The 11,871-nt window shown below is 29.6% G+C and overlaps 1 protein-coding gene across 1 annotated transcript; it reads right to left on the bottom strand.

Moving 5' to 3' along the window:
* Nucleotides 1-834: 834 nt before the first annotated feature.
* Nucleotides 835-5,888, bottom strand: LOC103569048 (zinc finger protein 415). Its single transcript, XM_008546130.2, has 6 exons — nt 5,319-5,888; nt 5,068-5,209; nt 4,809-4,964; nt 2,393-2,650; nt 1,758-1,927; nt 835-1,092 (listed from the first exon to the last, which is right to left on the bottom strand). Exons 1-6 carry the CDS (start codon nt 5,541-5,543, stop codon nt 886-888), a joined length of 1,158 nt encoding a protein of 385 aa, XP_008544352.2. The 5' UTR covers nt 5,544-5,888; the 3' UTR covers nt 835-885.
* Between the last annotated feature and the right edge of the window lie 5,983 nt (nt 5,889-11,871).

Below are 11,871 nucleotides of genomic sequence, written 5' to 3'. Positions count from 1 at the left end.
AATTTTGAAATTGTTTAGTTCAGTTGTTTCAAATATATTCGCATAAAACCGTTTTTTACCATTTCTATTTGATTAAATGATCTAAAATTTTCAGAAAAGTTGATGGCCAACAAGCTCTTTCGATTGCCGCCTTAACCATCTAAATCAGTTCATTAGTTAAAACGTTATACAGAGTTTACACACACACACACACGGACACACACGGACACACACACACACACACACACACGCACACGGACATGGACCCCAATCTGAAAATAGTCAGAATAGCTTCCTAGGACCTCAAAACGTCGACATCTGATGAAATGTCGATTTTCGCAGATCGGGGTGAAAATAGCTTCCCGAATTTTTCGAAAATTGTCGATTTCCTTAGCGGGAAGTTAAAAAAAATTTTTCGGTTTGTATAACTTTGAGAAGACTGATAATATTGTTATTATTCTATTGATCTCTTTTAACTAAAAATATAGTTTTTGAAAAAAATTATAAAAAAAGCCTCAAATGATGTATCCTTTTTGGAACTAAATTTAATGTTTCTTGATGAGGAAACTAATTTTGGCTAAAAGTAGTAAAAATGCTATCAAATTTTTTTTAAAACAATTTTTATAAATGCTAAAATGTATTATATAAATTGTTGTCAATACATATAAAAAAATGAAACATTAAAATCGTTGAATTGGTATAAAGTAGCCCATATATATTCAAATAATATATGTAAAAACTATAAAAAAAATAAGGACTATTATTTTTCTATTTCATAATTTTAAAAACTCGATGAATAGAAAAAAAAATCGTATAAATTAGACTACTTAAAATTAAATAAAAAAAAGGGTCACAAACTACTTAATAAATTTAAAAAATTCTACTTCATTCAATATTATAGTACATTTATAAATCAGCCTTAATAAATTTTTTATTTGAGCATCTTCCAAGGTGCAGAAGCATGTGATTTTTGAGATTCGTTGGCTTACTGAATCCACGATTGCAAATATGACACCTAAAAGGCCAAAGCCCATTGTGGACATACATATGGCTTTTTAAGTCTCCTGGTGTTGGAAATGATTTGGAACATTGGGAACATTTGTGCGGTTTTTCCTATGGAAATGAATAATACAAAAAGTTATAATAATAATAATATAATTTAAATGTTATTAATTATGTTAAAAATATTTTCTTTAAATAATAAATAAATTATTAATAAAATAAGTTAGTAGTTTATAAATTCCATCAGTTAAAGTTGTAGTTGGGCTATGGTAAAAATGGTGGGAGATGAGTCGTGTGCAACGAGGAGAAGCTGCATCACGTAAGTAAAACCTGCTACAGTATAGGTAAAACGCGAAGGAAACAGCCTTAGGGTACATACGTACGTTCTCTGTCTTTCTAATTGGATTGCATTCCAAGCGGTAGCAAGTAATGGGCCAATTACAGTAGCTGATGGCAGTTCAACCTATATGGCTCCTTGAGATATCATTACTTCGAGGGATTAGAGAGAAACTCATGGAGTTTCTGTTCCAATAAATTTAAAAAAAAGTCACCGTATGAATGCATTCATTTGCAATCTTGTGAATATATGATATCCGACTTCTACTGGACTTACGCTCAGAAAATGCAGCTGTTTTTATTTTATCTTTCTCTTTTTTTTTGTATGATATAAAATCAAGTGCAAAAAAAAAAAAATAAAAAAAAAAACTTATAAAATATTTCTTCCTGTTTACTTGTGATGTAGGAGTAACGGATATTACTCTTAGTTGAAGCTTCACCTTGATATGAGTCATCCGATGGTAGTACAGATTAGATGAGGCAGTGAATTTTTTTCCACATACAAGGCATTGATGGGGTTTTTCGCCGCTATGAATTCGTTTGTGAGTATTAAGTGAACTTGAAGTCGAAAATCCTTTGTTGCAAACCATGCAAATGTGTGGTTTCTCTCCTGATATAAAATATAATTATAACAAAATAATCAATAAAAAAAACATACTTTTTTTGCTTAAGGGGGATCACTAGTGTGAAATTTTGAAACAATCATTTTTTTTTGCATATTTTAATAGTATATACCTTCAAAAATAACACAAAATTTCAAGTACATATTTCGAATAGTTTTTTTGAGTTACAGCGATCTGAAGAGCAGTCGCTTATTGGTTCTCGAAAAGTTGTTTTTCAAAATTACTGCAATTACTGCAGCAGTGGGGGGATTTGTTTTTGGAGCGTTGAAAGATTATGAATCATTCACTGAATTTTGATTTTTTTGATCTAAAAATTTTATCTTGTATTCATTATATATCCTTAAAAAAATTCCAAAAAATTATCTTTCTTTCAAACGATCACACTAATGGCACTCCTTAATGAATTGAAATATTATAATTATCGAAACTACTGATAAGTTGTGTTGCATTACCAGTATGAGTTCTCATATGACGTTTCAGTAAAGATGGTCGATCAAATGACTTGCCACAGACTTCACAAGGAAGAAGGACACGTTCTCCCCTTTTTATTGTTGTTAAAATACTGCAGTCCAAATGATCACTAGTCATTGATAAAGTAGATGAAGATGATTCTTCAGATGTTGACTCATATTCATCTGGTTCATAGTATGAAGTTGTGATTGGGGATGATTGATGTGACAGTAATGTTTTCGAAAGATCTAAAGGTGAATCTTAAAAAACAAAAAATAATTACCAGAGATCAGCGTTGCGAATTCTTTAATGAGAATATTTGTAATTAAAAATTAAATTTTTAATCCGTAATTGAAATTATATCGATTAAAATTACGAAATTAATTTTTAATCCAACAACTTGAATTGAAAAATTAATTTTAATCCAGAGACGTGAGATTCAAAATTTAAAAATTGATATTTAACTCGGCGCGAGAGATTCCAAAGTGAAAAATTAATTTAAATGTACACACTTGGGATTAAAAATCAAAACACTAATTTTTAATCAGACAAGTCAAATTAAAAATTAAAAAATTAGTTTTTAAATCGACACGTGGATTTAAAATTTCAAAAATTAATTCTAATTCAGACACGAGGGATTAAAAATTAAAAATTACTTGTTAATTCAAACACGTGGGATCAAAAATTGGAAATTACTTTTTAATTTAGATACGGCACGCAATCAGATAAGTAATCAAGACAAAAAATTTGATGGCACTTATAACAGAAAAGAGTACTGTTTTACCAGACCTTCAACTTTAAATTTTTATCAACTTACTTAATTCAAAATATTTCTTTCGATTTTCATAAAATAATTGTGATCATAAAAATAATAATAAATTATTTAATTTTAAGGATTTATTTAAAGAATTTTTATGTGTATTTTTCACTGATAGAATTTTTTTCTTTCCTTTCTTTCCTTCCTATATTCCTGGACTACTCCATATATACCAACTGCTCGAGGAAGCAATAGGAAGGAGTATGGGAAAAAATAAAAAGATAAGACTACCTACAAATCTGAAATGCAAATACATAGTGAAATTTTTTTGTCGGTGAGATCACAGGAGTCGCCGCTTGTGATTCAAATGTGTATTCTCGTCGTCGAGGATAAAAGACAGTACAATGGAAGCTGGTAAGCTAGAAGGTCCTTGGTCGCAGTTCTGCCACAATATTTCTTTTTCCAGTTTTAAACTCCGAATAAGAAGTAAATAATGATAAAGAAAAATTAAATTAAGAAGAAATTTAACAATTCCATAAAAACTATTATGTGGGAAAATAAAATAAAATCAATATTTGCTTTTTTTCGGTCCCATACGAAAATTACGTTGTATGTAACATAAAAAAAAAATTGGGTACAAAATTAAGCCCTCCAACTCAATTACAAAATGCGCGTTAGTCTGAGTTAGATTTCCCACTTAAATAACATGAGAAAAAATTTAAAAAAAAATTTTAAATTTTATAACTCGTTAACGGATTAATGAATTGAAATGACCATGACATATTTTTGTAGAAAATTGAATGTCCTAAGAAAAAATGCCTCCTATAATTTTTCAATAAATCTCACCGCTTAAATGTTATTTAAGTTTAAATTTAAATTTATGGTAAATTTCTCTTTTCTTTTTTTATTTTTCAGCAACACTATCAGTCTCATCGCTAAGTGTCAAAGGGCATTTTTCGTAGATAATTGGCGATCAAAATGTTAAAAAAAAAAAAACTAATTTTTTCTTTCTTAATTATATCCAAAATATTGTTGGAAATGACGAAAAAAAAATACTGTGAGAATTTGTGCAATTTTTATTAATATTAAGGAGTGCCGCATCGCAAATTTAAATTTTTCATTAAAATAACAGAGATAAAATTCTTTTGCACTGGAATTTTCTAGCTCACGGTCGGATCAATACATTGAAATGTTCAAGACACATTCTTCAGAAAAATTTAACGCTCTACAAAAAAAGTTTCTTACAATTTTTCGATAATTTTATTTCTTCAGAAGTTATTCAAAGTTAAAGTTTGATTCATGATAAACTTTTACATTTTTTCAATTTTTGACGCAACCACAAATTTTATAAAAAAATTTTATAGGACATTTTTTGTAGAATACTTCATTATCTATAATTTATCTCTGTGAAAATTTTCGAAATTTCTTATAACTCGTAAGTTATTTGTATTAAACTGAAAATTTTCTTAAATAATTATAATTTAGTTTAAAATTAATTATATTACTCAAATTATTAGAATTGAAATCTCAAAATTATTTTTTCATTAAACTAAATATATAAACCAATGATAAAGCAATTATTTGACATTAGATTCACATTTGAATACCCTACAAATAGCAAGAGTACATTTGAATATACAATGAAGCAAGTTAATACTCACCGGCAAGAATCGAGTCGATAGTGCACCTGTAGATTGCAGAACGCGAGCAGAAGTCACGCGATATGAAGACGAGGTCTTCATGAGATGCTGGTAAGAACCATGCAATAAGCTCTGAATCCGGTTCAACGTCTTTAATAACTTCAAATATTGGATCACCTAATATACAGTTGATCAATTCTCAGTAATCTACATTCTTTTTTTTTTAAACAACTCAAATTTATACTTTATATAATCAATAAAATGATTTGAAAAAACTCACCCTTAACTTTAGTACCAATAAGATTAACTTGATCATTATAACTTTGTACAATACGTAAAAATCGGATCCAATTGCATTGACGTTTGTTAAGATTATAGTTTGAAAATGATACTTCATCGTAACAACCGTATTCGCGTCTGATCTACATATATATGCATGTATATATATCCATAAATGTTTATATTTACTCCGAGATTATAATCAGATCATTTAATAGCATTAAAAAAAAAGTTAGTGAAATAATTACTTACATCATTATCATCGAGAAGGGAGTAGAGATCAATTTTGTCGAATCTGATAGATCCTTGAAAAGGATAAATTAGTGTTCCGGATGGTATAAAGACATTAGACCATACTGAAATTCTGACATCAGCTGTAAATGATCTAGAATCATTTTTAAAGAGTTCAGGACAAGTATTATGATCAGTTGCTAATGCTAGCGAAAATTCCTTCGGTATCAACACGCAAGTTTCCATGGTTTAGATTTTTTGAATAAAACTTCATTAGAAAGATTCATTAAATCATAATTGTTAAATTTTTTGAACGATCACTAAACGCACTTTATCTACAATAATTATCTTCGTAAAAATTTGGTGTACGTATTTATTAATACGATTCAGAAAGTATTTCGTGACTCCAAGGTGCAAGGCCCTTGGCTGACTGAAAAGGATTAGCCGACTGATCTTGACCTTGCGACGGGTTACCAGCATTTGCTACCGAATGAGTAGCCCTACCCCTCTTTAAACTCCACCTATTGCATTCGTCCTTTCATGTACTTCTCCCACCAAATGGATGCATAATACTTCTACTATCACGCGAATGCGTTTGGTTAGGCACAAGGAAGCCAGCCGTTGTCCGTTGGTCATCATTATACTGTTTGCTCTTGCCTTGTCTTCTCCCATCTACTACACCGGTCTCTTAAGAACCACGTGGGCGACTCGCGGCACCTGTCTCTTCGCAATTTATCTCTGTCTCTCTCCAACTTTTATTATAAGACTCTTTCCTATATTCTCAGCATCATCTGTATCTTCTCTTTGCTTCCGAAACGATTGGCTGCCAACCTGCTTTGGACAAGCTCAATACAAGCCGGTATTCTTCTCCCTTGTCCCTTTTCGCTTCAACACGTTATATCTTGTATACGGCGTATACTCCTTCAGGGCTCTTATTTCATCCACTCCCTGTATGCCTCCTTCAAGAGAATACTCACCTTGCATATTGCATCTTGCTTCTCACGTTCACGATGTCTCGATGCCTATTGCTCGCGTGTATTCATCCAACTATAAATACTCAATTTTTTTAAGAACTGAGTATGATAACTTTGCAACACATAAAACTTCAAGTTTCATTATACGAGTATATATTTTCAAGAGTAACCTTATAAATGAATATGCATTTGCCAAAAATTTTAGATCAGGTAAAAGACCTGGTACCTGATCAGGATACTAGTATCCACCGGATCAAAAAATTAGATCTGTTTCAAAATAAATGATAAATTCAAATATTTTTTCTTTAATTCAAGTTTATAAATTGTATTTATTTTATATAGGAATTTAATCTGTTTTTACCCGTACTATTCCTTATCCAGGCCAATATCAGACTTATTTTCGTATGATATTTAGTTTGTTTTGAATCGGGTTTAGACTAAAAACAGGCTTTTTTATTATAATTATTAGCTTGTGTTCAATTGTTTTTAAGGTCAAAAACCGACTTTATATACTATAATGTTTAGTCTGTTTTTAATCGCTTTTAAATCAAAAACAGGACTTTTTATAAATATAAATAATAATCATAAAAATCTAGATTTATAAATTTATTTTAATTTTTTGGTATTTGAAACATACTAATGCGCTTCTGTAATAAGATGTCACAAGAATTTTGTTTTCTAATGCCAAAATATTTTTGATTTCATCTAGTAAATAAGAAAAATTTCTTGGCATTTTAAGAGTTATTTTATCACTTTTATTCAATGCTATAAATATGCAGTCAAGACAACTAAAAATTAAGCTGTCAAACTTTCATTAACTGCCGACATTTTTTAACAAAAGATACTAAGTAAATAGTAAACAAAACATAATCAATTCTGTAGCTTAATATTTTTTTTATAAACATTGCCCATAAATAAAAATCTTATAAGTCCATGATTTAATCCAGTTTTGTCCTTGCAAATTTTCAGAACTAAAATTTTTCAAAGTTCAAGAATTAATCTAGTTTTGTCTGTCCGTAACGTAATGGTTTTTTAAAACAACCGGTCGAAAACAGATTAAAATTTTTGTAAAAGATCAAAAACAGATCAAACAGTCCAATTAAACTAAAATCAGATCAAATTTTTCGACCCGGGCGATCATTACATGTATGTGTATTGATATATTTAGTAAAATTTAGTAAATATAGATGTACAAATACATGAGTGATCGGGTACTGGGTCTCTTACCTCACATCAAATATTTATTTCAATTTTTAGAATATAGTACTTAGTTTTATTATAGAATGATATATATTTACTGCATAAGCTATTTTATAAAGATTAAATGTATGCTGATTATAGACTGAGAGAAAAAAAAATGAAATCCAAGTAATCATTTTTCTTATTTTCAAAAATACTCAAAATAAGTAATTTTTTTTCTAAAATGGAATGAAAAGCAATCAAATATTTCTCCAATTTAGTTGATACAATCTCAAATTAATTACAATTAAAAACTTCAGAAAGCAATTGCTTGGTTAAATAAAAAAAAAAGAAATTGAAGAAAAATATAATTAAAAATTAGAATAAAATCCCTGCACCAAAAAAAATTTATTTTTATAACAAAGTGAAATTTTTTATTAATGTTAATAAAAATATAAAATATATTTTTTTTCGAGAGCTACATCTGTAAGCTATTAAATATTTAAATTTCATTATTTAGCAGTGTAAATTAATATTAAAGATGACAAACGTCGATGGATATTTTAAGAGTTTATTAAAAAGCTGATTTTCAAAAAGCCACTGGGGTTAAGTGGATAAGTTTCGCTTGATCGATCTATCTAGGTCCGAATTTTAGGTAGGTTAAAATTATTTATTTATATTAAAAAATGTTTGTTGAGGTATAGAACTAATCTGAACAATATAAGATAAAAAAAATCTGGGCATCGGTTGGCCCTGCCGGACAGCCCCGGAACTTCCCGCTGTTTTCGAGCTCTAATAGCTCAAAAACATTAGTATAAATAGATTTTCGAGATCTTCGAGCTCGAAAATAGCTTTGTCTCCCTTTTTTTGAGAGCTTTTCGAGCTCAAAAGGGTTACGCTTTACATAAAAATTGGAAAGTTTAGAATTCAAAATAATTAATGAATACGCGTTTTTTTTTACATATTTATTCACAATTATATTGAATAATTAGCTCAAAAATAAGTTTACATGATACGTTGTTTCTATATCATGTAAGTATATCGTGGTACAAGTGAACATGATGACTTTTAAGCAGTCACTTCCAATGACTTACATAAAGAAGAACATATTAGTTTTGAGTTATGTTGTTCAGTAATTATGATGTTATTCTATGAAAAAAGCAGATACAGATTTTACATTCATTATTCCGTCAACGATATCTCTCGAACAGATTATCTATTGGGACGTTCTCGGCAGCAATTGAATGCTTTTATCGAGTTCTAGAGCTGATTAGAATTTGGAATTGATCGATTCGATAGTTTCCGAAATATTTACCAAAAACGAGAAAAACGATTTTTTTTTTCATTCTTTCGTCGACGATATCTCTGGAACGGATTATCCGATTGAGGCGTTTGAGGTGGCTAACGGCGCATTTTATTGAGTTCTAGAGCTAATAAAATTTTGTGAATAATTGGTTCTATCATTTCGACTATATTCACAAAAAACCGTTTTCTACTATTTCTTTCGTCGACGACATCTTTCGAACGGATTATCCGATTGAGACGTTCTTGGCGGCAATTGAAAGCTTTTATCAAGTTCTAGAGCTGATTAGATTTTGGAATTGATCCATCTGACAGTTTTTCAAATATAAAAAAAAAACAATTTTTTTTTTCTTTCGTATTTCTTAAATATCTCAGAGTCTGTTTGACTAAATGATCTAAAATTTTCTGGAAACCTAAGTTCAGAAGGAATCTTTCGAATGTTGCAAGAACCATCTAAATCGGTTCATTCATTAAAAATATATGAGATGTTTACACACACACACATACACTTATACGCGCGCGCGTACATACACACATACACACACTCGGGCGTCGTCATGAAATTAGTCAGGATAGCTTCCTAGAACCTCAGAACGTAAAAATCTGATAGAAGTTCAGTTTTTCGAAAATCTGACTGAAACCAATAACTTCCCGAATTTTCGAAAATTTTCAATTTTCTGAGCGGGAAGCTATAAAAACATGTCTAATAATATTTTTTTATCAAAATCAAATTTTTTTCTTAGTATTAAGCAAGTAAATAAAATACTTAAATATCTTATTATTTTATTTCATTTAAGAAAATGATTGCTTGGCACTATTTAAGTAACTACAATACTTAAATCAAGCCTTTTTTCTTGAAAATATAAATTATTTCTCTAAATGTAGATAATAATAGTGAAGCCGAAATAAATAAAAATTGTTCATTAAGTATTAAACATTTATTCAATAAGAAACCATGAAGAGAAATAGTTAAATGAATGGCATCTTTTTTTTTTTTTTGGTATTGAATTACCTCGATAACTAATCATTTTTTATTTAAATTTTCTCAAAGTCATTGACATTTGGCTTTGAAAAAACAGATTGTTTAAGATTTTTATGAAATATGTATGTATATATTCTCTGGTGTATTTTTATTTACTATTCACTTCACATTACTTTTTTTTTAAGTAATTTAACGCTCTTTTTTTCAAATAAGCTTGAAATTTTAGAAAATATACAAGAAAAACAATTATTAATGAAGTAAAAAGTATTAATATTAAGATTAATGAAACAATGACATATGACTCATTTGGCATCCATCCAAAGAAAGGTTTAGTAAATTCATCTTCCATTAAATAAGTTCGCCAATTTGGTGGATCAATGACATTAATAAAGACTGCATTTGTCGTCCAATTAAACTTCAAATCATCCTCTTCGATAAAACATTCCCAAAGTCCATGGTGAGTTTTATTTATTTTAGGAATTGAATCGATATTAACGGATAAAGGCGATGTTATTCCATAATCTTTCCATAACTTTTTGTTGATTAACCAACTAACTTTTAAATTGGCATAAGCATATCCAAGTATTACACAATGGCAGATAATGGTCATTGGCAAAGTTTCACGTATAGTGATCATTGTTTTCACTGGATATACTGCCAAGGTTACAATTTTGAGTATTATATGAGGTTTATCAACTCTCTGCGAAGTAATCGTATAAACTCCTGAGTCATTATAATTTGTCTCCCTAATAACTGTAAAAATAAATTGCAGAATTCAATGCTACTAATAATAGTGGCATCCAGCTGTATTCACAATGAAAAGGTAGATTTTTTATATTAATTCGAAAATATAAATCAAAAGTTAATTTTTAACTTCCTTTTAAGAAAAATGGAGTAAAAAAAAGAAAAACAAGTTATTGATTTCAATTTGGTTATAAATTAATTTAATCCCAAGTAAGAACCGCCAATGCTGACATACAGACCAATATTAGTCCTTTTTAATCCGTCGAGCCTCAATGGACAAGCGTAGCCGAAACCCTTTGTAGCAATCAAGTTAAAACCAAATCTCAGCAGGCGATCTTGGCTGCTCGGCTTCATAGTAACCCAGGAAAAAATGATCAGACATGAAAAATGACCGGGCATGATCAAATCAGACGTGAACAGGCATGATCAGACATGAACAAGCATGATAAGACGTAAACAAACATGGATCAGGCCTGAACGTATTCAACGCTGCAGACATGATCATACATGAACAGGCATGATCATGTCTGATTTCAGGTCTTATCATACATCAACAGGCATAGTCATGCTTCAACATTTCTTTCCGGGAAGCCAAGTTCGAAACGAATTATGACAACCAAATCATAGCTTAAGCCAGATCCAAGGTTACTACTGAGCTATAATAGAGCACGCAGTCTCATATACGTAAAGTGAATTTTTGTCCAATTTTAGAAAAACAAATCTAGAAAACTTCCCGCTACTTTCAAGTTCTTCGAGCTCAAAAATACTGTTGAGCGCATTTGTTTTTTAAGCTCTCGAGCTCACAAAAAGTTATGTTCTGCCTTGAACTACGAAAATTGAAAAAGTTAAAGTGATTATAAAACATCTAAATTAAAATTTTTGTGTACGATTATTTTTAAATAAACACAATTATTCGAAAATAACTAAATCAACGTAATCAAGATAGCGTAAAAAGAAGTTTCAATTAGAACATAATTCCGAAATGTGAAACAACCGTAAAAAGTTCAGAGAACAGTAATTTTTAAAATGTTTTGCTGACGATATATCCTAGACTAATGAATCGACAACAATGAATTATGAATTCATTAAAAGAGACAGTGAAGATGATGATCTGGTATAATTTTTAAAACATTTAATACATTATATTATGAAGTATCTAGGGAAATAAAGGTCAATTGTTACTTTCGAAATTTGTCGGAATGAATTTCTTTCTACAACGATATCTCTCAAACGATTCAACTGATTTTAATGTTTGATGTCACAATCGACGCACTAGTATCGAGGTACAGAGCTCATTAGATTTCATAGCGATTCATTTAAACCAACTCCAAAACTTCCCGCTATTTTCAAACTCCTTGAGCTCAAAAACATTATTTTCTATCTATTTTCAAGT

Source organism: Microplitis demolitor, chromosome 6, assembly GCF_026212275.2.
Source record: "Microplitis demolitor isolate Queensland-Clemson2020A chromosome 6, iyMicDemo2.1a, whole genome shotgun sequence".
Taxonomy (NCBI): domain Eukaryota; kingdom Metazoa; phylum Arthropoda; class Insecta; order Hymenoptera; family Braconidae; genus Microplitis; species Microplitis demolitor.
Note: the sequence above shows the minus strand (reverse complement) of the source record. Positions and strands in the feature narration are given on the sequence as shown.

Excerpts from the sequence above, each read along its gene's own strand:
- LOC103569048 (XM_008546130.2), bottom strand. The coding sequence starts at position 5,543 with ATGGAAACTTGCGTGTTGATACCGAAGGAATTTTCGCTAGCATTAGCA. Across the intron at positions 5,210-5,318 it reads CCCTTCTCGATGATAATGAT|ATCAGACGCGAATACGGTTG; the intron begins GTAAGTAATTAT and ends ATATATATGTAG. Across the intron at positions 4,965-5,067 it reads TATTGGTACTAAAGTTAAGG|GTGATCCAATATTTGAAGTT; the intron begins GTGAGTTTTTTC and ends ACTGTATATTAG.